General features: G+C 37.1%; 3 protein-coding genes across 4 annotated transcripts in view; 2 read left to right on the top strand and 1 right to left on the bottom strand.

Annotated features, from left to right (window-relative positions):
- Positions 1-4,874, top strand: part of LOC145992150 (uncharacterized) — a 266,282-nt gene extending 261,408 nt beyond the window's left edge. For both annotated transcript variants that reach the window (XM_083128421.1, XM_083128422.1), the window contains one exon: positions 2,542-4,874. In XM_083128421.1, the coding sequence (XP_082984547.1) occupies positions 2,542-2,807 (266 nt within the window). In that variant the 3' untranslated portion in view covers positions 2,808-4,874. The remainder of the gene's footprint in view (positions 1-2,541) is intronic.
- LOC145992738 (tectonic-2-like) overlaps positions 1-25,503 on the bottom strand; it is a 619,016-nt gene that overhangs the window by 499,322 nt on the left and 94,191 nt on the right. The window lies entirely within an intron of this gene.
- LOC145992737 (uncharacterized) lies at positions 12,678-25,007 on the top strand. Its single transcript, XM_083129122.1, has 6 exons — positions 12,678-13,236; positions 15,449-15,585; positions 17,059-17,211; positions 21,726-21,906; positions 22,587-22,726; positions 24,727-25,007. The coding sequence occupies exons 1-6, from the start codon at positions 12,728-12,730 to the stop codon at positions 24,999-25,001; spliced, it is 1,395 nt and encodes a 464-aa protein (XP_082985248.1). The 5' UTR covers positions 12,678-12,727; the 3' UTR covers positions 25,002-25,007.

Raw genomic sequence — 25,503 nt, 5'->3', positions numbered from 1 at the left:
TTACAGCGATCGATAAACTGAAGTTTGTCAATGCAAATCACATAGGCTGAGTACAGCTGTAACCACAGTATGTTGTTGATTTGATTTATTTGATGTTACTGCTGAAAAACAGCGTACATGCCTAATACAGCACTTTGTGATGATATATGACATATACACAATATTACAATTAAAAACAAAAAAATTAAAATGTGTACTACATGAAAAAATATAGTGAGAAAACCAATTTCGTTAAAATAAAGAAAAATACAAATTTAAGAAGTACAATGTACTCACATATGTTAAAAAACAGTTAAAAGTAAAATTACACATGTTGTTATCGCAATAAAAGGTTACTAGGTTCCAGTGGATTTTGACCGTATTGGGATATAAGAAAATCAAAATACCTAATGACGGGTCTTTAATGTAATTTTAGATAATAAATATGGTACATCAAGTTTTCCACTAATTAATTTGGAAATGTAAGTGTAATCGTTGATATTTCCTCTTTCAAAGAGACACGAAATATTAAGTTTGTCTAACAAATTTTAATATTAATAATAAAACCTAAAAAGTCTGAATTTAAAATATAGAAATGAGAAATCTTTTCTGTATATTTTCCAGTATGTCTTTCATATTATTATTACATGCAAAATTCCATGTTGATATACTGTATTCCAAGATAGGCCTTATATACAAAGTGAATAACTGAATTAACAATAATAGATTGTTTGAATTCGACCATTTGTTAATTAAGTAGCCGCTTTTCTTTCTAGCTTTCCTTGCAATTTCATATACATGATCTTTAAAAGCAAGCCTCATCTTTAAAATGACACCCAAACCTCTAATAACTTCAACTCTTTTTACTACACACGAGTCTAATTTATAATTATAACTACACCACTGAATTTTCCTTGCAAAAGTAATGATAAAGGATTTCTCTGTATTAATTACAAGTTGATTATTAGCCAGCCAGTTACTGACTGCATTAAGATCAGATTGCAACTGAACATGTCTATCATCAGTGTCTATTTCAGTGTATATCTTGATATCATCAGCATAAAATATATATTTAGTATGCTTGATTACTTTAGAAATATCATTCAAATAGATAGCAAACAGAAGAGGTCCCAATGGAGATTCCTGGGGCACTCCTTTGTGTATTTTACCTGGAGTTGAAAATGTTGATTTAATCCTTACACAGAAAGTTCTATTACAAACATAACTCATGAACCAAGCACAATATCTAGGAACACATCCATAATTGTTAAGTTTCTGCACTAATAAATTATGATTTACACTATCAAAAGCAATTATCAGCAATTAGTTACTTTCATAGGCAATCTGGAAAATCGTTAATAGCTATGTAACATAAAAATTAGTGACCCTAGGTTGGACAACCCCAGAGATACTCCTAACGTAATACTTATCTCAGATTATGTATGCCCTCTATACGTAGCATATTATTTTCGGCTATGTAAGTAGGAAGCAAGCAGTTGTCGTAGTTGTTCATGGTTGAACATGCTAATTTGTTTGTTAGTATCTCGTGATTGACCCTATCCAATGCTTTGCAAAAATCCGTGTAACTCACATCACTTGCTTAAGATTGTGCTAGCAACATTAGTTAAGTTGGAAAGATTTGTCTGTACTGACCTTTGTGGTACGAAACCATGCTGGAACGTTGATATAACACGTTTTACATGAGAAAATATGTATTTATGTAACACTTTCTCAAATATTTTTCTTGGGACTGACAATATTACAATTAATTCCTAATGTGCATGAACATAATTCATATAGAATCCACCTTTAATTGCACGAGTTGCATAGCCTGTATGCAAACGATCCATTGTTCAACATTTCACAAATGTTTTCCAGCTTAGAACAACTGACAGTTGCAAAGAGACACACTTTGCGAAGAAAGCCAAATATCAACCTGCCATCCAAATAGTACACCCTGAACTGCATTTTGCAGACAAGCGAGGCTCCGGCGTCTGGACTCACAGCCAGTGGGGCTCTTGCTGTGTTGTCCATACAGGGACATTCCAGCTTTACACAAAATTTAAGGTTCTAGACGATTGGATTAAAATATTCATAATGTAGTGATTTCATAGAATTATAAAGCACTTTGAGGTATCTGCTAACATATGAAAAACTTGAGTGTGATGACATAGGCTGAATGCATGAAAAGCATTAACAAAAGTGAATTACGTGTGTGACTTTAAAAATGTAGCAAATTTTGACTTATTTGTCTGTGAAAAATATAGGCTTCAGATGCTAATAACTTTTATTGATAAAATGTGCAAATTATATTCATGCACAAATATCCAAACCTTAATGTAATTAAAAACTATAATAATTTCCATACTAATTTATTTTGTTAATTACATGGAGTAGAAGCACTTTTCGTGGAATGTTTTTGATTGTCCGTTCATCCATTTCATCATATCAACACGCATCATTTTCGCGATTAGCCAAAAGTGGCAAAAAAAAACTGAAGTAAAATAAATCAAATCAATCAAACAATAAAAAATGACAACTGATTAACCTAATTTCTTCCAGACAATCCTCTGGTATGCTCCTGCGACCTTCAGTGGTACAAAGAATGGCTGAACAAAATAAACGACAAGGAAGACGAGAGGTCGCTTAAGGTGAAGACGATGTGCCGCATGGAGAAGATGCACAGGGAGTTCCACGTGGCAGACGTGCCCTTTGAGGACATGGAATGTGGCGGGAAAATCTCAATGGAACACGCCAGTAGCAATGCGGGGTTAGTCTGCGCGTGGCACCTGTCCGTCGCTGCACTCTGCATGTTCAGTTTGGTGTAATAATTTAGACGCAGTGGACGTTCTACGAGCACAATGAAAACAAAACAAAAGAAAGGCTGTTGTTAAATTTATGAACTGAAAAGAAGTTAAGAAACCTCCGTTACCATTGGATTATTTCGAAAAAAAAATGCATAGTTTTTATTTTGTGGCTATGAGAGCATATATAAACTTTCCGGAAGTGAATGGTAACTACACTAATTTTTATTCAAATTGTATATTTTTTCACACGTTACGTTAAGAAATTATAAAAACAATTCCAAACTTTCGCAAGGTGGGGGGGTTTCAGGACGCATCTCCTGCAGTTCGTTATTCTGACGACATAAATTCCTAATCATAAGAGACATTCGTTACAAAATTAAAACAAAATAATTCAAAAAAATAATGAATAAGAAATATGTGCCACATATAGCTGATACCAAATTTATTAGTGCTACTAGAAAAAAGCATGACTATTTAGTATGGATAGTAAATATCGTGAAACATTGTCAAATACACAAAAAATAACAAAAAATCGTATTACAAAGTTTGAAAAATCGCAACAGTAAACTCATCTAACAGTTTTACAGAATCAGGATTACAACAATGACAAGTCATTAATTTGGCGCTAGGTTAAAACAATGTGGCAACCTCTTTTTATTAAGAATTAAACGCTCGCGCAGATTGAAAATCATTGTTGATTTATCAGTGAGTTCCGTATTGTTTCTTTGATTATTTACATTGTTGTTTTAAGCCAAAAATGTAAGTTAGGATTCGGTTACATTGTTGTAAAGAGTTCGTTCGTGTCAATAAACTTTCCATTCTGAAAAATTATATTAAAAAACATATTATCACTTTAAGAAAAAACACCACTTCAACAGCACGCAAAACCCTCTAATGTTACAACTGTAGATTAATAATACAAATTAATTAAGCTCGTGTTCCATTAAATTGCAATTTTTTGAGCGCACTCGGTTCTTCGATAGCTTGGAAGAATGAATTCTTCAATGAAAATTTTAAATATCTGCAAATTGAAAAAAAAAAGGTAAATTAAGGTACCGACTAAAACAGGTATCTGAATAGATGAACTAAAGTGGAGACATCATACGTTACAATAACAAACAAAAAAACATCAGTTTCATTTGACGTCATATAAAGTGAAAAATTATATCTTTCGTCATTGTAAACATATCACAATGCATATAAAAAAAGAAGCATTTCATCGTTACATATCACCTGGGGAAGACTGCATCATTGGTGTAGAGATAGGCTAAATTGTTTGAATAACTATTATATATATATGAACAAAAAAGCACCCTTCTTATTAAACACACACACATGAAACGTTCTATTGATGTTGCTAAACAATCAGATGTATTGTATAAATATACCAGCTTTGTTGTTGTGTGGTACTATAATGTTTACATAAAAAAAAAGAGTATGGTATTTTACCGTTCATTATGTGCTTTCGAATTTATGCAAAGTGGTATTTTAACATAAGGAGATAATCACTGGTGTTTTTAATTTATATTCTAATTGTTACAAAATGTTCAAAAATGTGATTCGGTGCATGTTGTTTTTATTGTTGTTTTTCCTTCATTCCATGATTTTAATTACTATAGTAGTGCTTTATAATACCTACTTATACTTATAAATATATATATAAATACATTAAGTGTTGAGAATGTAGCGTTCTTTTAACATCTAAACTATTTTCTGTATACCGGCCTACGGTATTAAACCATGTTTGACATATCTTTTATAACGATCGCCATACTTTCCGTGGGCATGAGGCTCACATGAACAATATTTTTGTACTAAAAATATTAGTATAACAGGTCGTTATCTAGCGTGGCCACGGAAAGGGCGTAGGGGATAAAAAAGGAGATGTTTTTCAAATTTTTTACATTTATTACGGTATATGACGTGTTCACATACTATGGAGAATGTCGTTATTTCTTCCTATGCTATGTAGGTGTCATTACTTGAATACAATGCCTATCAGAGAAGAGGAATATATGACGACAAAGGCGCTGTTGTAAATTTGTGTGTTGTATATTTAGTGAAATAAAGAAATTGATATTGAGTTAACATTTGTTTTTTCTCTATTACAAATCCAACAGTGCAATTGTTTTAATGATTTTTATGTATTAGGTGACAAACTCTAGATTGTAGAGAAACCAGCCTCATGAGCCGTAAATGGAATCATACAACCAGGGAGTGTATTAATGAGGTATGCCAGGAACCCCCTCCCCCAACAATTAGACTGAAGAGATACATTTAATCCCTGACAGGAATGGTTTTACCCCTTCCTCTATAATAATCCAACTTCTAACAGTATTTTGATTACATTTAAAATGAAAACTTGATCATGCAGCAAGTATTTTTGTAAGTTCAAACTTCATCAGTGCAATTGCTCACTACACAAATAAACAAAACACAAACACATACAAATAACCAGCTCATTATCAAAGAATCGTAAACAGAGGTTGAGGCATTTCCTTTCCGTGGCTTAAAAATTTTTAAAATGTAATCAATAAGCTTTTAGGACTGGAAAATCTACACCGACTCTACTATTTTCGTCATTCTCAAATAAATTCTTACACAGGAAGACGAAGTTGATGGACGTTTCTTGCTAATTAATTTCTAAACAACCAACAAATGCTAGTTTTATTCGTACCACAAAAATATGATTAAATTCGCCGAAGAATAAAAACAGATGAATGCAAAATATATTGACAACTCGTGAAAAATATTTTTAGATTCATGATGCAAATTTTATTATTTTAATATTGAGTTATAGTAGCTATGTGTTAATACTTATCCCCCACCCAAAAAGAATAATCTGCTTGCGAATACATGCATTTTTTCCTGTTCACACCTGAATACAGCAGTGAATGTAGACATGCCCCTTTCAAAAAAAAAAAAAAAAAAAAAAAATGCACGCACTGCAACTTTTTGCTTCGAGAGAGGGAGGGGACGAGGTTGCCGTCCATTGCTGGATTTATGGATTTAGTAAACTAGATAAGGACATCCACACTCTTTAATAACAATGAATCACTTTTTCCAGCATTCAGTCTATTCTGATTTTTGAAAAAAGTTTCACGTATCGTTGATATATTTATTACCCACTTTTGTTCTACAAACAATATTTTAAAAAAATCAACATGTGTTGTGTCTGCATCTATGAATTACTAAGAACAGCTCATCAACTCAATCTTCCACTGCAAGAATGAAATGTGAGAAAGACGAAGTAAGCAGCGGTGCAATGGCATAGATTTTTTCCGTTTTACAGACGCCATGCATCTTACTTTTATACAACAATAACAAATACTTAAAGTATTGTTATAAAATGTTTGATAAGCTGGGCACACCGTCTCTTTTGCAACAGTCAGGCGTAGTGTGCACTAACGTTTGAAAGCACACACCGAAATTATACTTGCTCAAAGAGGAAGAAACCTTACGTCCCACATATTCACAATCTCTGTCATTCGTAGAGGTGATCAGCACCACGGTCGCCATTATTTCGTTAGGTTTTGCGCCCTTGGGTGAACCCCATGGGATACTGCTGGAAAAATGCCCACCTGAAATGAACCACTCCGGGAATCGAAGCTTATTGTTTATAGGGAGATTAAAAACATCCTTGGACCTCTTTTGTCAAAAATACTTGGGCACCCTGTATACAACTACACGAGGACGTGCACTGGATTCAGTATCGCATGTCCAGGATTATCTTTCAGGATAATGTCCAGGGTACGTACAGCCACGCCAATGGAGATCCTGCAGTAAGCACGTAGACCCATCCAGCTTACTATGAACCTTCTCAGGTTAGCGGTAATAAACAAAATCACATACTTATAAACCTTAACCACAGGTTTATTTCTCCTATGTATAAGTTAGAAGCGAAATACAAATTCCTATCTTTTTCTGTTAACCGGTTAAGGCCGGAGGAGATGAAAAAACTGTTCTTCAGCAAATGTGTCGGTATTTATGCATTGATATTGATGTCACCTGTTGACTCCCCAGGAGAGAGCCACAACTACTTTATTGGACTTGAGCTTTACATTTCGCTGCTTATACCCAGCATACATTTTGAACACATAAAGATACACTTTTGGTATACATTTCTGCACTTTATGTTCATTTATAGTCTTACATATCACATTTATGCATGATGCATTGATATTGATATCACCTGTTGACTCCCCAGGAGAGAGCCACAACTACTTTATTGGACTTGAGCTTTACATTTCGCTGCTTATACCCAGCATACATTTTGAACACATAAAGATACACTTTTGGCATACATTTCTGCACTTTATGTTCAAATATAGTCTTACATATCACATTTATGCATGATGCATTGATATTGATGTCACCTGTTGACTCCCCAGGAGAGAGCCACAACTACTTTATTGGACTTGAGCTTTACATTTCGCTGCTTATACCCAGCATACATTTTGAACACATAAAGATACACTTTTGGCATACATTTCTGCACTTTATGTTCAAATATAGTCTTACATATCACATTTACACATATATATATATAAATAGATATATCCATATATTCATTACATATAGGTCTCCCTGATGGCGCAGTGGTAGCGTCGTCGCCTTGTAATCAAGGGGTCCATGGTTCGATATCCGGTGGAGGCACATATTGGTTCGGATCCCACTTAAGCTGTAGGTCCAGTCCCGATTAGCCATGCTGTGCATAAAGTGGACTTAAAACACCAAATCAATCAATCAATCATTATATTTGTACAATTTCATATTAGCTTTTCTCAAAAAACAATTATAATGTATCCAAGTTGTTGACATCTTCATTATTTTGTAACATGATTTGAATTTTTATTTGACTTTTATTATTTAGAGTCGCTTTCTTGCCAGATTTGTCTAATCGCGAAAATGAGGATGAGTGATGATATGATGAAGGAACATTCACAAAGAACATCCATGCGTAGGCCGGGATTCGACACCGAGATCCCTGGTGTTGTAGCGAACTGTGCTAACCATTCCGCCACGAGGTCGGGTCGAAGGCGTTACGTTGCTTTATGCAGGTAGGTCCATCTGCCTGATATAGGATGCAGGAAGTATGACGTCATCAACAAGAGGTTACGACGCATTTCGAAACACTAAGTCAAGCTTGTTTAATAATAGTTTTGCTTTAGAGCTGAAGATATCTGTGACACAAATAGTCGTGTAAGAACAAGATGGACGTAACTCAAATTTATCGAATTTACAGGAGAGATTAATTCTTAGAAATATGTCTGACTCTTAAAAAGAGTCTGTACGAGATACATAACTACACCTTACTGAGAAGGATTAAAAGTGGAGATATGTCGACCTGACTTCAAATAGAGTTTATTTCAACAAAACTGAAAATAGCAATTTTGGAGCTACGTTCCTCTGGTTCCCATGCGACAAAATAATCCTTTACGAAACAAAACCCGTTGGATTGTCTTAACACATCAAAGATACAATACGGTTTGACTTGATTTGGTGTTTTAAGTCCACTTTATGCACAGTAAGGCTAATTGGTACTGGACCTACAGTTTAAAGTGGGATCCGAACTACTATGTGCCTCCACCGGGTATCGAACCCGGGACCCCTTGATTACAAGGCGACGACGCTACCACTGCGCCATCGGGGAGGCCTCAAAGATACAATATCCAACTGTAGAGTAATGGCCAAGTGCATTAAACATACTTGTTGCCTTCCAGCCTTGCTAGGCACTCTGCTAAGCACAAGCGATGAAAGGATAATTTTCAGTGATAAAACAGCCGGAATCTGCTCTCCTTTGTTGGATAAACTGGCCTCTGAAGTTCGTCTGAAAACATGCATAACGCTCGCATACAGTGGATTCCGGGACCCCATTCCCCCCTCATGGCTGCAGCTTTGAAGCGAAAGTTGAAGCTAAGTGGATGTTCTCTCCGAAGCTGACCCATCCGGTAATTAGCCTTGAGAAATGCGACACGCGAATGTAATTGACTAACGAGGTCGCGTTGTAATCCTCTACTCCCAGAAGTGCCATCTCTCGTGTTTCACGCACGACAGAGAAAGGGGGGAACGCGCGAGAGGTACTGCTCCTGCGGGAAGACCATCTGCGGAGACCAAACACCTCGGGAATCTGCACGAACAATGATGCTGCAATATTAACGTCGTGTGTGAGCAAGCTTAGGAAGGGATACCCTGACAAAAAATAGTTTGCATTGATTATTTTATGTCCTGACGCCACCATTAATTTTGAAGATTCTGAACTCTGCGAACGTTTTGATCACCCCTCGTATGTCAACTTAAAAACAGCTTGCGGGAAACGTTTTAAAAATGTATTTTATACTATGTATGGAAACTTTAACAACGGAAATTCCTTATGGGCAGTACTTGGAAGATTTTTTTTTTTTTAAAAAAAGGTAAAGCTACCCCCTCTATGTTGCTTTACTTGTTTGAGTGTGTTTTCAAGTTCACTTTATGCACACAAAGGTTAATCGGAACTGGACGTACAGTTTAAAGTGCGATCCAAACCACTATGTGCTTGCACCGGGTTTCGAACCAGGGAAACATGACATTAGTACTGTGCACTCGGGAAGTACACCCTGCGCTTTGCAACATATCGTGACGTGAAGGCACAACGTGGGAACATGGAGGAGGGATCCCAAATATTCAACATTTCGCCCACTTATGGATATGACGTGATCAGCATCATGCTCCGAACGCTTTTAACCCTCAGGAGTGCCTCCAAAGAAACTGAAATTAATAGCTAACTTTGACATTGATTGATTGATTTAGTTTATTTTACTTCGCTTTTCTTCCACTTTTGGCTAACCGTGAAGATGCCGGTAATTGAGATGGATGAAGGGACAGTCACAAACACATAGGGGCGACACAAGCTAGCCTTACAGAAAAAACGAAACCGAATAAAACAACTTGATTGGTTTGTCCACAAGCCGAACGTATGGTTTTTCATGTGCAAACTCCCGAAAATTCGCCAATCACTTTTCATATTCTACATGTTAGACGCCTTGTTATCACTATGTTTAGCTATTTCTTTATTGATAAAATCCAAGATATCGAACACTTCATATGGAAATCGCACATAATACAAACTAATAGTGAATAACATAAAATAAACAGGAGAAGAGAAGAAATTCAAAGTTGAAATTTAAAAAAAAAAAACAATGATTACAAAACATTCCAACATATTCTGCAAAACAAATACAGTAAGTGTGAAGTATGGAAAAAGCTTTTCTTGAAAGTGTTCGGTTGTTCGTATTTGGTTTATTTTACATCACTGGCCTTTACTAAAATAATAATAATAATAATAATCTACCTATATAAGCAGTGACAACGAAGAGGGGTGTTAGCTATTTCTCCTACTCCAAAAGATTGATGGATTTGATGTTTTAAGTGTACTTTATGCACAAATAGGCTAATCGGGACTGGGACTACAGCTTAAAGTGGGATCCGAACCACTATTTACCTCCACCGGGTATCGAACTAGGGACCCTTTGATTGCAATGCGACGACGTTACCACTACGCCATCGGGGAAGCCTCTTGCCCCAAAAGACAATATCATTCTATCCAGTACATCCAGTTAACTCCCAACAGTTCATACGTCTTCTAAAGTCAAAAACAAAGAACAGTAACAGTAGCTGCTGTTATTCGGTGAATGCCCCCAAAATAAAGGAAGATTTTTGTCTGAAAGGCGACGCTATTGACGTAGTCAGTCATTTGGTAGAAATAGTATTTCAAGTCCCCCCCCCAAAATCATTGCAGACATTCACAAAACATTTGTCATTAAACTAAATTGTAATAATTCTCGCCATTAAACTAAATTGTAGTAAATCTCGCCATTAAACTAAATTGTAATAATTCCCGTCATTACACTAAATTGTAATAAGTCTCGTCATTAAACTAAATTGTAATAATTCTCATCATTAAACTAAATTGTAGTAATTCTCGCCATTAAACTAAATTGTGGTAATTCTCGTCATTTAACTAAATTGTAGATAATCTCGTCATTAAACTAAATTGTAATAATTCCCGTCATTACACTAAATTGTAATAATTCTCGTCATTAAACTAAATTGTAATAATTTTTGTCATTTAACTAAATTATAGTAATTCTCGCCATTAAACTAAATTGTAGTAATTCTCGTCATTTAACTAAATTATAGTAATTCTCGTCATTTAACTAAATTATAGTAAATCTCGTCATTAAACTAAATTGTATTAATTCTCGTCATTACACTAAATTGTAATAATTCTCGTCATTAAACTAAATTGTAATAATTATCGTCATTAAACTAAATTGTAATAATTCTCGTCAATAAACTAAATTTATGTGTTCGTCTAAAGACGAGAGAAGAGGTTTTCACTCGAAACCTTGTGTTAGAATAAGCACAGATAAAAGCACTAGACAATGGATAATGTCCAATCAATATTGGATGCTACTAAATCAAATTTTGACCATACACAACTATCTGCGTTGAATTTCTGGATGTATTCAAAATACCAACGCGAACAAAATAATCGCCACACTCAGAGAACTAAATTCATCATATCGATTGATGCACTAAATTGTGTTTTGTAGCTTCTTCAAAGAATCAGATTTACATTTGATGCATTTTGGTGCATTTTTGTATGTCGTGAAAGACACACCAAAGTGCATCATTTGATTCAAGTGAGGATTTCTTTGTCGAGATGCACTTTAATGTATCAGCTGATGCGTTTTGATGCACCAGAATGCATCTTTTTTGATGATGCACTTAAACGTTTCGTCTGAGCTACATAAAGTCATTAGCTCAGACCAAATGTTTAAGTGCATCATCCAAAAATATGCAGGAAGGTGCATCAAGGAATATCAACTAATGCATTGAAGTGCATCTCGATTGAAAAAATCCTCACTTGAATCAAATGATACACTTTGGTGTTTCTTTCACGACATACAAAAATGCACCAAAATGCATCAAATGTGAATCTGATTCTTTAATGAAGCTACAAAACACACTTTAGTTCATCAATCGATATGATTCATTTAGTTCTCTGAATTCAACACGATTAAGAGATAAAGAAAGGAATGAAGCTAGATAACTAAGGCTGAGCCGATACCCATACCAGTACAGATTCCCACCGATACAGAGACTTAAAAAATTGTTCAAAATGTTGTTGAATTACAAGCATCAATTTAACAGAATTCTTTAAGATATTCAAATATTAAATCTGAATATTAATTTTCTTGTTATGAAATAACAACACAGGTTCTTCACATGTTATTGGTGAAGAATGAATTGAAATATCAAATTTTGTATAACTTCCTGGATAGTTCGACTCCGCGAAAGAGTCTCGCGACATTTTTGCGAACAGCGCGTAACAACGAAATGTTGGAAAGTATCGGCCATTGTCTGTAAATAAAATCCAACTGAGATCAACTAAAACAGTACCACAACAGCTCAAATTGGTGCGTAAAAACACCGCGTACAGGATTGATTCTGGAAGAAAAGAGTGTGAACGGAACATCACTGAAGACAATCACTCTTAATAGCTCTCACAGATGTTCCAGCCGCAGCTCCTAATAAATAATGGTGCCACGATTTACGAGTTGACCAAAATAAAGGTGTCCCCTGAATCACACGTCGCGACTGACAGCATAAAAAAAAATCTTGCCTGAAGAAACTCAAGGTTCCGATGCGACATTGAGCCCACAGTAGGACAGGAAAAAAAAGGTCTCAACAGCCCACATCACCCAATTGAAACCAATCAACGGCACGAGGGTGGCTCAACGGTTATTGTGCTGGAACCCTCCATCCAGACCCTCTGGAAGGATGGAGTCATTAGAGCGGCTGCAGCAGGAGAGGGGAACCGCAGGAGTACAACAGGTGACGCCATGAAGTCCAAAGGCTGTGTTTTCGCGATACCCATCTTGATCCTGGCAGGTGCGATGGTGGAAGGCCAGAAGTGTCCTCAGGGTACGAGGATCTTCCCCTGCGACTGCACGATGAAGAGGAGCGGCCTGGACATCATGTGCCAATACACGGACCTCGACGGGATGAGCAAAATGATGAAGTACTTCAAGGAGACGCCGACCGTCATCTTCTACCTGAAGCTGCGTCACAACAACCTCCACAAGCTCCAGAACAACATGTTCGTCGGGTTGAACATCTCCAACCTGATCATCCACGACACGGGACTATTCGATATCGAGGAGGACTCACTCAACTATCTGAGCTCCACTCTCATCCACCTGGATATGTCGTCCAACAAGATCAAGACCGTTCCCTCGGCCGCCGTGAGGAACTTGCACTCGCTCCTCATACTCAACCTCAACTACAACAACATCACTGTGATCCATGACAAAGCCTTCTCGGGACTAAACAACGTGGAGATTCTTCAGTTGTACGAGAACCAGATCAACTGGATTCAACCTAATGCGTTTTCCGGCCTCGAAAAGTAAGTACAGCAACACACTGTGAAGTTTAGACACGTTAAAATTAAAGTACGCTATACTGAAACCGTCGAACGCAAGCATGGATCAGAATTCCACGGTATCTAGCTGTTCTAAAATATTCAGCTCAGTGCATCTCGCTTAAGAAGCACGCTCAACACAAGTGAAATCTAGGGGTTCCGGGTTCGAATCCCGGCCTGGGCATGGATGTTTGTGAGTGTCCATTCATCAATTTCATCATATCACCACTCATTCCCATCTTCGCAAATTAGACAAAAGTGGCACAAAAAGCGAAGTAAAATAAAGTGAATTAAAAAAAAAGTGAAATCTGTTTTGCATTGGCTAACTTGGATTGGGTTGAGAGATTTCGTTCAAATGAAACACTAGACCTGTACTACAAGTATCAAGGCTTGTAGTTTCTGTGAATATTTTAGCCTAAAATCTCTAAATTTATGATAGTGACATTAAACAGACAAAAAAAAATCTTCAACGAAGACGTGGCTGCTGGTGGCCAAAAATTTACTTCAATAGACAACAAATAAATGACTGTTCGCCAATACCAGTTTTCTAAATCGAGTCCTGTTGCCTAGAGTTACCAAATAATTTACAAAATAATAGCATGTTTCCGAAAAAACTCAACCAAACGTTTTGATTAATTCTAACAAATCAGTTTTTTCACCCCTGTGAAGGCATATTCAGTGAACCATAGCCTAATTGTTTCGCTAATGCATGATAATATAAAGGTGTGCAAGACAGTGCACTATAGCCTACCGTTTTTCTAAAACGCAGAACAAATACAATTTTATTGTGTATTTAAATTCCACTCTATAAACGGACAGGGTAATCGCATGCGAACCAGGAACCCCTTGCTTACAAGGCGAAGACGTTACAGCCACGCCAACAGGGAGACTTTTTGAATAGAGAAAATATCCCATCAAGAAGATGGTTCAGGAAAAAGTGGATTCCTAAATTATGATACAAAATTGTGCTTCAAACCACCTTTCCCTGACTTTCTTAGATTTTTGAAGGTATATTCAACATCGCTGACTCTCCCATAACTTTTTCACTCAAACGTCGGTGTGTAACTTTTACAAGTCAGTAGCAACACTGATATTATAATATAAATACAAATTGATAGCATACTCGAAAATAAAACATATTACTTCGAACATCTTATGAGCAGAAACATTATTTTCAACAAATGTAAAATCTTGATGTTTCACTTAAAGAAGAAAGAGCACAGAGGAAGAGTGGAAGCTGTATCAATTTAATTTCAAAGAAATGTGAGCGATTAAAAAAACAACAACAACCAACGCGGCCATCTTTAAAGGTTCCTTCCATTCTCTGTAGCGACTGCGGGTGATATACCTGGTTCTAGTAGGTCAAGAGACAGCAGACAGAGCGAGATGTGAATCAGCCATCTAAATATCCTATCCATTCACCAAATTAGTCCATTAACATTATAGCTCAAAGTTAACGCATGCATGATTGCCCGTAATTACCCCTGCGATACAAGTCAATAGCATGTGCAAATACAATTGCCAATATACCGGAAGTCCGGTTTGATACGGTAGGGGTCTACAGATTGAACACGGTTGAATGTTAGGGTCTGTTATAGGAGAACAAAGGACTCGAGATCAGTCCTCCAGAGGTCAAGACTGGCCATTTGGCAGTTCTGGCAAATGGCAGAAGGTTCCGCCTTGCACAGATGAATTTGCGCTGTTCCTGTACCGAGAGATTTGACATTCATATAAAGGCACCGCCAATAAAAAAATGGGGCATCTAGTTCCTGGAATACTCACTTCCCTGCAATGCATGCGTTATGTGAGTTGTGTCTGTGGTGGCAGCAGCTGCCATCGAAAGTTTGCTATTAAAATCCACGTATCGCCGCAGAGTTAGGCAACACACACAACGCATTGCAGGAAGCGAGTATTTCAGGAGCTAGGTGTCCCATTTTTATTGCCGCTGACTGTACATGTATGTTAAATCTCTCGGTACATATGGATATAGCTGTCAGCTTGACGCCAGTGCCGAATCTGTAACAAACTGTGGTGAGAGAAGATTTCGGTGACTTTAGGATAGGGTAAGGAGCCACTAGAGTCCATTGTGTTATCAAATTCTTCAAAGTGGCAGCTACAAAAATATGGATAGATCAATTGACCTATGATGCTAACTGAATTGCTTTAAATGTTTTCTCTCGTTTCTTTTTCTTTAAAGGAAACTGAAGAGGATAAACTTGGGAGGGAATAGGTTGACCAGTATTCCAACACAAGCCTTGGCGATCTTTGAAAATTTGGAAAAACTGGAAATTCAAGAGAACTCCATCAGCAATATTGCAGAAGCCGATTTCGCAGGTATATTTTCTATCTATTTTCACGAAAGATATATAGTTGAGTTATTCAATTTCAAATATGTCTAAATTTTATCTAAATTATTTATTACTTCTCCATTAGTGGTGGCGTAAGAATTCTGAAAGGCTACTACAATAGTCTAAAATTTACAAATATTTACTCCATTTTTTTTAGAAAGGTTACTTTAATCTAACTAAATTCTGTTCAAATTTATGAATATTCTCTCAATTTCTATACAGCGGAATTTGCTTTGTGTTGGCTCACTATATTGCTTAGAAATTTACATAAGAGATTTATCAAACATCAGAATATTCTCTGCATATTTTAAAATAAAATCAATATTTTTTTTTTCGAACATTCCTAATCTGCAAACTACAAAAAATTAATTCTCAAGAAATGTTCCTGAAATACCTATGCATTTCATATACATATTGGAGAAATACTTGAGCTTGAGATCTGAAATGCATTCAGAAAATACAATGAAAAACACCTAATTCTAATTTTGGCTATAGTGAAAAGTTAAACATGGATAAACTATATTTTTAGAAACTTTAATTGTATTTGTGTAAGCTGCGATAGCTCAGTCGACGTCTGTGGCGGAGTGGTTACCAGAGCGCGCTACAACGCCAGGGGTTCCGGGTTCGAGTCCCGGGTAAGGCATGGGTATTTGTGTTTGTCCAGGTGATAAGAAACTGAGAAACTGTAACAATTGAAAAGTGTAAAATGAGAAAAAGTATGAATGGTGGGGGATACCTCCGTGTAGGGGGTATTTCCTTAAAAAAAAACTGTCGTTAGGGCGTCTGACTACCATGCGAGAGACCCGAGTTCGATCCCAGCGGGGAAGAACCGGGATTTTTTTCCTGTTTAAGCGGCTCCGGCGCCCACCCAGCATCGTATAATTTGGGTACCTGGAGGAAACTCTAGGTGGTAAAGGCGGCCAGGGGCGTGGTGCTGATCACATCACCCTCACCTTCAGCCGTGATCAAGAAAGTGTGGGGTCCTAACTCCACATCCCCTATACGCCTTCATGGTGTGGTGCAACACAGGGGAGCACTTTACTTTGAATTGTATTTGTAGCATGTGGCTCCTTACATTAAGGTTGGAATCAAGGACGATTTTTAATAGTTTGTATGCGTTTGTTTATGGCAGCCTAAAAATAATTAGAAACAAACATTCTAAGATAAGTCACGATATCTCTGGGATATCTTACGACGTAATGCACTCCCACCATTGTCGTTGCTGTTAACCTAGAAATGTATAGAAAATGGTAAGAAATAGAGAAAATATTAATTTAAGAGAACTGCAAATACTGACAGGAAAGAGTGATTCCTTCATGATATCACTATGTTGCTGACAACACAATAGATTGTGCAACAGTGTACAGTCTAAAAGAGTTAATGTGACTGGAAGTTTGCTAATCTGAATTCTGTTTTTATCAGACCTCCTATGGATACAGTTTTTTTCTTTTCCAAACAGGAATGGGAAACCTTCTGATACTGAACCTGGCTTACAATAAAATCCAGGCGATCCCGGATCGAGCGTTCAGCCAGCTCCGAGCTCTGAATTCCTTGGAACTGGAAGGAAACGGGATTTCCACCATCAATCCTACGGCGTTCCATGGAACAGAAGGTAAGACGTCCAGTGACATTCGACGTGATCAATCTCCCGGGTGAAAGAAACCTTCGAAAGATCCTACAGGATATGGGGATTAGATATGTGGAACAACAAAGGGGAATGATTTCACGTTATGGACAATGCATGGCGCGTGTGTGTGATGTCGTCAGCGTACGTGAATATCTTTTGGAATTACGGTCTCTGCGCGCGTCACTAAATCCTTAGCAGATTTTGACTGTTTCCGTCGAATTCTAGGCTTGAGTACGGCCAACATTACTCAACCTATATCCTTACACCCTATGCAATATGATACATTTTAAGATGTCAGCACCATTACCACTTTCACGGTTGACTGTACACTTATGTGTTTATCTTGATGGACACCACACATTCTTTACTTATCTTAAACATTGTTTTGTGCTAACGTTACTGCTTAATAATATGTGTGTTGTTATCCCAATTTATTTTCTTTCTGAATGTGAAATTAACTTCTGTGGGTTTGCAATAACACTACAATTACCTGGATATTTTAAGAAAGAAAATGCAGCAAAACTGGTGTCCATAAATACATTTTATCACTATATCCCGAACTTTTATTCTTTGTTATCATGGCAATGTCAGTGTTGCCAAACTCACATACTTTTACAACATATTACAGATCAACAAAAAGGTTATAACTAGAGCCCGGAAGTTCAGGCATTTATTTTCGTTAAAATAGGCAGGCAAAAAGGCATTTATAATGTGGAAAATAGGCACTAAAAATGAAAAAAAAGGCAAAATAAACCGAAAAAAGACACATTTGGAAGTCACTTACTTTTATCTATAATTTCTGGCAAAAGGTTAAAATCTACATTGGGAAGAGCATTTCAATTTTCTCCGTCTTAATTGCACATAACTACAAGGTGTTTTTTTTAAGTTCTCAACATTCATTGATAGTCGTCTGTCAGAGAAAATGTTTTTAATAATAGAAAATGATCTTTCTACTTCGACAGAAGTTATTGGAGCATACATAAAACAAGCTAATGTAGCTGGACTCATTTTGGTAACAGCATTTTCACCTTTTAGAATATCACAAATTGTTTTCAATTGTTTCAAGTCCTCATTTGCACTCACTACCCGTTTGCACTTTTCCCCAACAGCTGACCCCTTTTCTCCTGGCACTTCCATCATCTGCTGCATAGATTCCTCGTAGATTTTCATGGGTGCTATAATTGTAATTGTCTCTGGCAATGCACCATAATGTGCAAAAATAAACTTGAATAGCACAGGAGTTTTTCCACTGAAGCCGCTTCATTTTCTGGAAGAGCATCTATCACCTCACTGATTTTTTCAAGGTCGTTAGCAATATATAGCTGCTGATATCCAGGTTCCCCATCTGGTCAAGACTGGTTGCGGAGGTAAACTAAGCTCAGATGCAACTTCCTTAAATTTTCGGGTTCGAGAGGGAGATTTCAGAAATATCTTCTTTGTGTTCGAAATCAACCTGTCCACTTCAGCAGTCAATCATGCTCAAGGAAATGTTAACCGAAAGGCAATATCCTAACTGAGCATGAAATACATTTTTCTCACACTTTTCTCCTTCAGCAATGTTGAAACATGCATGAGTTCAATATTACATAAATAAGACGAAAATTACTCGCATAATAAACGGAAGGAAAATAAATGCCAACAACGTTTTTTCGGAGAAAAATAATTTATACACATTTTTTAAAAAAATGGTCAAATTTCATTGAAAAAGGCAAAAAAAGGCATTATAATTAAAAATAGGCAGTGGGGTCCCAAATAGGCAAAATAGGCAAAATGAAAAGGCTTCTAAAACATTCGAAACAACATAAGAAACGTATATCCGGAAAAAGTTTATCAATATATGCAGTAGATAAAAAGAGGCATTTTGCCAAACTTCCGGGCTCTAGTTATAACATTGTATATTAACGAAACACACACATTTGAATTTTACAATTGACATGAATGAGATATTTTCAATTTACAATCAAAACACAAGAAACATTGATTTACACTGTAACAGATTCATTGATTGAATTGGTGTTCTAAGTCCACTTTATGCACAATAAGGCTAATCGGGACTGGACCTACAGCTTAAAGTGGTATCCGAACCACTATGTGCCTCCACTGGGTACACACTGTAACAGAGAAAGTCACAGCTTGCTAAATAAATCTTTGAGGAGCTGTAAACCGAAATTAACTGCTTTATTGCGCTATAATTATAATGGCATGGAGACTGTCATTTTCGTAGCACACCTGAATTTTGCGCCATGTTCTGACAGATATCTTGCGGAGATTAATATGGAGTCACGTACGCGAAGGCATCTTTAACTGCTCGTAACTCTTGTGTTGTGTCATGCCGGTTATTTCAGAGTCTGTCATTGATGAATCCCCAGAGAAGAGGTAGGGAGTTCTTGGAAATTAGGTTAAGGGAGCTAAGGAGCTACGCAATCTTCAGAACCTCTTGCCCAGGAAAAGTCTTATTTAGGAAATGACTAAAGCCCGGATTTGTATGTAACTACATATTCTATTCCTTTCTAGATACATACCTCGAACAGGAAAATGTGAACGAATTATATAAGTGGCATGATTTTTCATAAGTCTTACTTTAAATAAAACAATATATTTCGGTATTTTTTTATCTTGATCTTTTTTCCTATATTTTCGATCTCTGAAACTTTATAGCTCATGTGATGTGATATTTTCCAATCAATGAGATGCATAGTGCTTACTGTCACCTAAAATTGACTGTCAAGTCAAAAGACAGGCTGAAGACCAAAATAAATAAATAAATACGGGAACTGTTATTCATCGAAAGATGGAGTTTATACCCCCCCCCCCCACCTTCTGGTTACATATTTTCGTTTCGCTTTTAGGTTTAGGCAAAGCACCAAGAAACTTGGCATCGGTGAACAAGAAAGCTACTTTCCTGTACGTAGCGAGTTACACAATATGTTCCCTTGTACAAAAAGTACGAAAGTAGCTATGTATTTTCATTCTATTGTTCTTTCTGTAGACGCTATTTTTTATAATTTGTTTCAGAAGTTACACAGAGCTCTCTTACATATTTACATATTCTACAATAATTTGCGATGTGAAATGTAGTTGACAAAATTGGTTTCTTAAATGTGTACACTTTGCGGTGCTTCTTTGAGTTTATAAATTTGATACAAATTTTAATTTGATTAAGTTGAATATGTTCAAATAAAATACATCTAACATAATTAACTAACTAACTCTCTAGCCTTCTTAAATTCGAAGGTTCTTGGCTGCAGTAACACAGGCTTTCCATCTGTCCCTATCCTGAGCAAGATCTATATACTCTTTTCCATCCCTACCGATTTCCTTTAGGTCCATCTCAACATTATCCCTCCATCTTCGTCTTCCTACTGGTCTCTTACCATTAGGTTTCCCAACAAGAATCCTATAAACTCCTCTTTCATCTCCCATTCGTGCCACATGGCCTGCCCACCTAAGTCTTCTTGATTTAATCATTCTCATAATATATGGACACGAATACAAATTATTTACTTCTAAATTATGTAACCTTCTCCACTCACCTATCTCCTCATTCCTTTTAGGTCCAAATATTTTCCTAAGGATCTTATTTTCAAATACTCTCAATTCATGTTCCTCTTTTAATGTAAGGGACCACGTTTCGCATCCATATAATATTACAGGCAAAATTACTGTTTTGTATATTATAACTTTTAGTTTCTTAGATATTAAACGAGAAGACAAAAGTTATGAAGAGAGAAGTAACATGCATTTCCTGAATTAAGCCTACTTTTTATTTCCTCTTTAATATAATTTTCATTTGTTGGTATTACTCCTAAGTACCTGAATTTGGAAAATGGTTCAAACAAATATCTAGCATAATTCTTGAAATAGCTCGATTATTATTAATATTCTTTGATACTACATATTAGCTACATATCCTTTTGATAATACTTTTATTTCCTCTTTAATATAATTTTCATTTGTTGGTATTACTCCTAAGTACCTGAATTTGGAAAATGGTTCAAACTAATATCTAGCATAATTCTTGAAATTGCTCGATTATTATTAATATTCTTTGATACTACATATTAGCTACATATCCTTTTGATAATACATATTTATGTACATATTTTGTACTTTGATATTACATAAAAATCTGGGGTCTAGAAATGACACTTGCAAAGCGAAGTGTGCCAGAACATGGTGCAGAATTCGGCTGTTACTAAAATGACATTCTCCAAACCCATGTTCCGTACTCTTAAACCATCAGGTATGAGTGCACATCAAGTATTCAACCCTAACCATCGTAGTGTCGAAAATAACGGGGTGTACGCTCACTTTGATTAGTATCGTACAGTGCAGTGATCCTTTCCGTGTTCAACTCTCGGTGAGAGAGCAGCGCTGTGATTCCGAAGCATACCACTTTAAGCAGTAGATGCAGATAGCACTAGTCTATCTGAGCGTAAAAATACAACTTTGCAAAAATTTCCAATGGGATTAAAGGAAAGTTTTGTTTGTGTTCGCAGCGAGCCTCCAGTTCCTGCTTCTGGGCTTCAACAACCTGCGGTCCGTTCCCTCCGACGCCCTGAGGAATATTCACCGCCTCCGAGAGCTGGACCTCAGGAGCAACTACATCTCCACCATACCTGACGAGGCGTTCGATGGATTTGGGGACTCCATCACCTTCCTTTATCTCCAACGGAACCAGTAAGTATATTCCAACCAAACAAAAAGCTTTTCAGTGTAGTAGTAATGCTGCCAACTTGTAATCAAGGGGTCCCGAGTTCCTTACCCGGTGGAAACACAAGGTGGTGGAATCCCAATTTAAACCACTGTAGATATAGTCTCTATTATTGGACCTGTGTATAAAAGTCGGCTTAAAACGAAACTCAAACCCAACCAACCAAACAAATGTCTTGGAACATGTATATGATTACATTTTTGCTACAGATTGTGAAATATGTACCTAATTTAAGACATATACATATGTGTTCACGTGCTCATGCGAACATTATCAAGCGACGCACCTGGTCTCTACCATTATTCCTTATATTTAAATTTTACGTTTTGTTCTCTATTAATATGTTGTATGAAAATAGTTTCTGACTTCATGTGGCAAGGAAGAATGTAAATCTTACATCACTGTGTTTCTCGATAAGTAAAGGTACCTTGAGTAAAGCTAGCTACTCTCTGCTGGTGTTCAAGAGTTCTGATGTCACATTAACATTTTCTGGACTTGCAAATAACAGGGCGGTCAGATAACTTTTGGAGAAGTGTACATTTTCTAATGGACCTGGATCTATCTACCCATATCTGCCCTTATAGAACTTGTCTCGGTGTAGGAGTGTGAAAAAGACTATGTGTAACAAACATTCACCTCTTTACAGGATTCAGGATGTGTCCGGCGTTGCATTTGAGAAGTTGAATTCTCTGGAAGTCCTCAACCTGCAAAACAACAACCTGAAGGTCCTGAGTCCAGACATCATGGAGCTGGTGACCGATACCTTGAAAACTTTCAACGTCATGGGTAAGTATCTGCTCTATCGTGTTCAAAAGTATCCGAAAGCTGTTGCCAACCGCGGCAATTTCGATGCAGAACACGTTCTCTTGCACGCTTGTCCATCCAACAAATGCGAATCGCTTGTTTCAGAGCTTTTCTACTAATCTCATTCTTTTCGAAGCACTTAAGTTAGTGAGAGATTCCTTCTTGGGGTAATGTTACCTTGAAGCGTAGTTCGAGATCAAACTGAGAAGCTTGAACTTAATTGCAACACTCGCACACAGCAGGCACGTACCTAATAGAAATCTTATTTCTGAATTTTCAACCTGCGCGTCAGTGTTGGCATAGGTTTGATTGATTGAATTGCTTTACTTTACTTCGCTTTTCTGCCACTTTTGGTTAATCGCGAAGAAGATGATGAGATGAATCACTCTAAAAATATGTTACTTAGACTGAATATAAAGCGGTACCCAAACAAATTTGCAATGTGCGTTCCCTGGGAATCTAACTAGGTACCCTTTGATTACAGGCGACAGCGCCACCACTACACCATCGAGGAGACTCTTGTCCTATCCCACTAGGGCACTTCTTGTGCAACCTTTGAGAATTGGGCCAAGTTAGATCCAAGTCCACTTCATACTCAAATAGGCTAATCAGGGCAGGACCAACAGTTGAAAATGGTATCCGAACCACTATTCATTGTACCTTCTCTGGGGATAAAACCAGGAACCCCTTGACTTCAAGGCAACAGCTTTAATCACGGCATTGTATTCACCTTGGTTAACCTATCAGGGGAATCACGACTAAGACAAGAAAGATAAACTTATGGAAGAGATGACTGGACAAATACAATGGCATAGTCTGTCTTCCTCTTGTCCAAGAGTCAAACCTACGATCTCAGGCTTCATAGCACGTTACAACAGCACTTCGCTACAGAGGACAACACACACACACACACACACACCTTCATGTTGTAATATAAAATCAATAGCTGCTCTAAGCAAAGTTCACCTTAGCACCTTATCAGAAAATCTGAACGTATTATCACCTAATTTATCAATACGGTGTAGTTCGCGAAAGATGTTGCAATCTGTCACAAGACGATACGTGCTTTCCAGAATAGCGTAGGTAACTCCATGCATTAGAAAAGCTATATATAATGCCATTTACTTAAAACCACATCAGTCAAAGTATGATTATTTTCAACATGATTGCGATTGCCATCACTGATCCCGTCCTAAGTGTGGATTCACAAATATCAACGGTGGTTGGCGTAGGGCTTTGCAAAGTTGTTATGTGATATACATTGTATTAATTTCCTCTTTCTCCCCTAACCCTTTACCTTGTTTTCTTATGGACAATGCTTCTCAAATGAACTTTTTTTTTTTAAAAAAAAAAAAAAAGTTTCTGTTATTTAGCGTCGGTTTTCTTCTGGATTTGGATAATCGCGACGATGAAGATAAGTAGCGATATGATGAAACTGATGAAGCGGCACTCACAAAGAACATCCTGCCCAGGCCAGGATTCAAACCCGGGGACTTTCAAATGAAATTAAAATAACTGCACAAGTTTAGAGGAAATAACATTCTTCCTTTTCATAGATCAAAGGAACAACAGATTGCAGGCAGATCTTTTAGAAACAATTTTCCTTCGCGCAATTTAAGACAATTTCTGCCATTAATATTAATTTTTATTGTTATGATTATTATTACATTTATGATCTTCCAGATCGAAGCGACACACGACACATGTCGTTTGGGAACAAGCAAATAATCAGCAACGTTCCACACCGTAGCGGCATGACAGGTCGCATAAGCCTGCGTTCGATTGGTGAAATCCTCAAACGACAAGTGTCGCTTGGGTATGAAATCTCCTTATGGAAAAGGCTAACCGGGATAATGGAATTAAACAATTGTTGTCAGAATTGTTTTGAGTTAATTTTTTTTTAAAATCTTAGTGAACGTTGCACCTAACCCGACTGCACGATTGAAGTCTCACTCAATATTTCGCCTTTGTTTCTCTTCCAGAAAACCCACTTATATGCTCGTGCGATCTTCAGTGGTACCAGGATTGGCTGAAGAACATCAAGGACAAGAACGATAAATCACTCAACTCGAGAACCACTTGTCTCGTCCAGGACGAAGAGCTGGAGTACTTCATCCAAGAGATCCCGTTCGAGAGGATGGGATGTCCGCAGGGAACCGATCAAGCCAAAGCAGAGGCCTGCACCGCCGGAAGCCCACTTGCATTGATCCACATTTTTCTGTATATTGTTATTCATCATAGCCTCCCCCGACTTTAGTTGGCTGTCGTGCTCAACAGTGGAAAGAGCAAGAGTGCAAGTGGCCGAAGATATGAAGTAAATGAAGATAAGACTGAAATAAGTGTCTCGAATTTCTTCTGTTCCCGTCGAAAATTCTAGTGAAATTGTGTTTGTGAATCTCTTCATACGTGACAAACTTCAAACTCTTACTTGTCCCTCTGGTGTGGGACTAGATATTATCAATAGTTTAATAGACTTATGTAGCCACGAACTATTGAGAATATGTCGGCAACAGCGAAGAAGATTCACGTGAATGCTTTAGAAGGAATTCTAAACATGTGTAATTTTTCAGATTTTGAAATATCATAGCGATTTTTGGAAAGGAGAGGAAAATTTAAAAACAAAAACAGCTGCCCTGGCTTAGACAAAAGGTACAGCCGCGCCTTAAATTGCTTTGTATTCGGCGCTTCCTTTACTCTTTCCGTTTCGCTCTTCCTAACCTACACAACTATCAGTTAACTCTTAAAAGTACAATGTTTGT

This window comes from Lepisma saccharinum, chromosome 9 (assembly GCF_977018435.1).
Source record: "Lepisma saccharinum chromosome 9, izLepSacc3.1, whole genome shotgun sequence".
In the NCBI taxonomy this organism is placed as follows: domain Eukaryota; kingdom Metazoa; phylum Arthropoda; class Insecta; order Zygentoma; family Lepismatidae; genus Lepisma; species Lepisma saccharinum.
This window is presented reverse-complemented; position numbering and strand designations above follow the sequence as displayed.

Excerpts from the sequence above, each read along its gene's own strand:
- LOC145992737 (XM_083129122.1), top strand. The coding sequence starts at position 12,728 with ATGGTGGAAGGCCAGAAGTGTCCTCAGGGTACGAGGATCTTCCCCTGC. Across the intron at positions 17,212-21,725 it reads GGCGTTCCATGGAACAGAAG|CGAGCCTCCAGTTCCTGCTT; the intron begins GTAAGACGTCCA and ends TTGTGTTCGCAG. Across the intron at positions 22,727-24,726 it reads GAAAACTTTCAACGTCATGG|AAAACCCACTTATATGCTCG; the intron begins GTAAGTATCTGC and ends TTTCTCTTCCAG.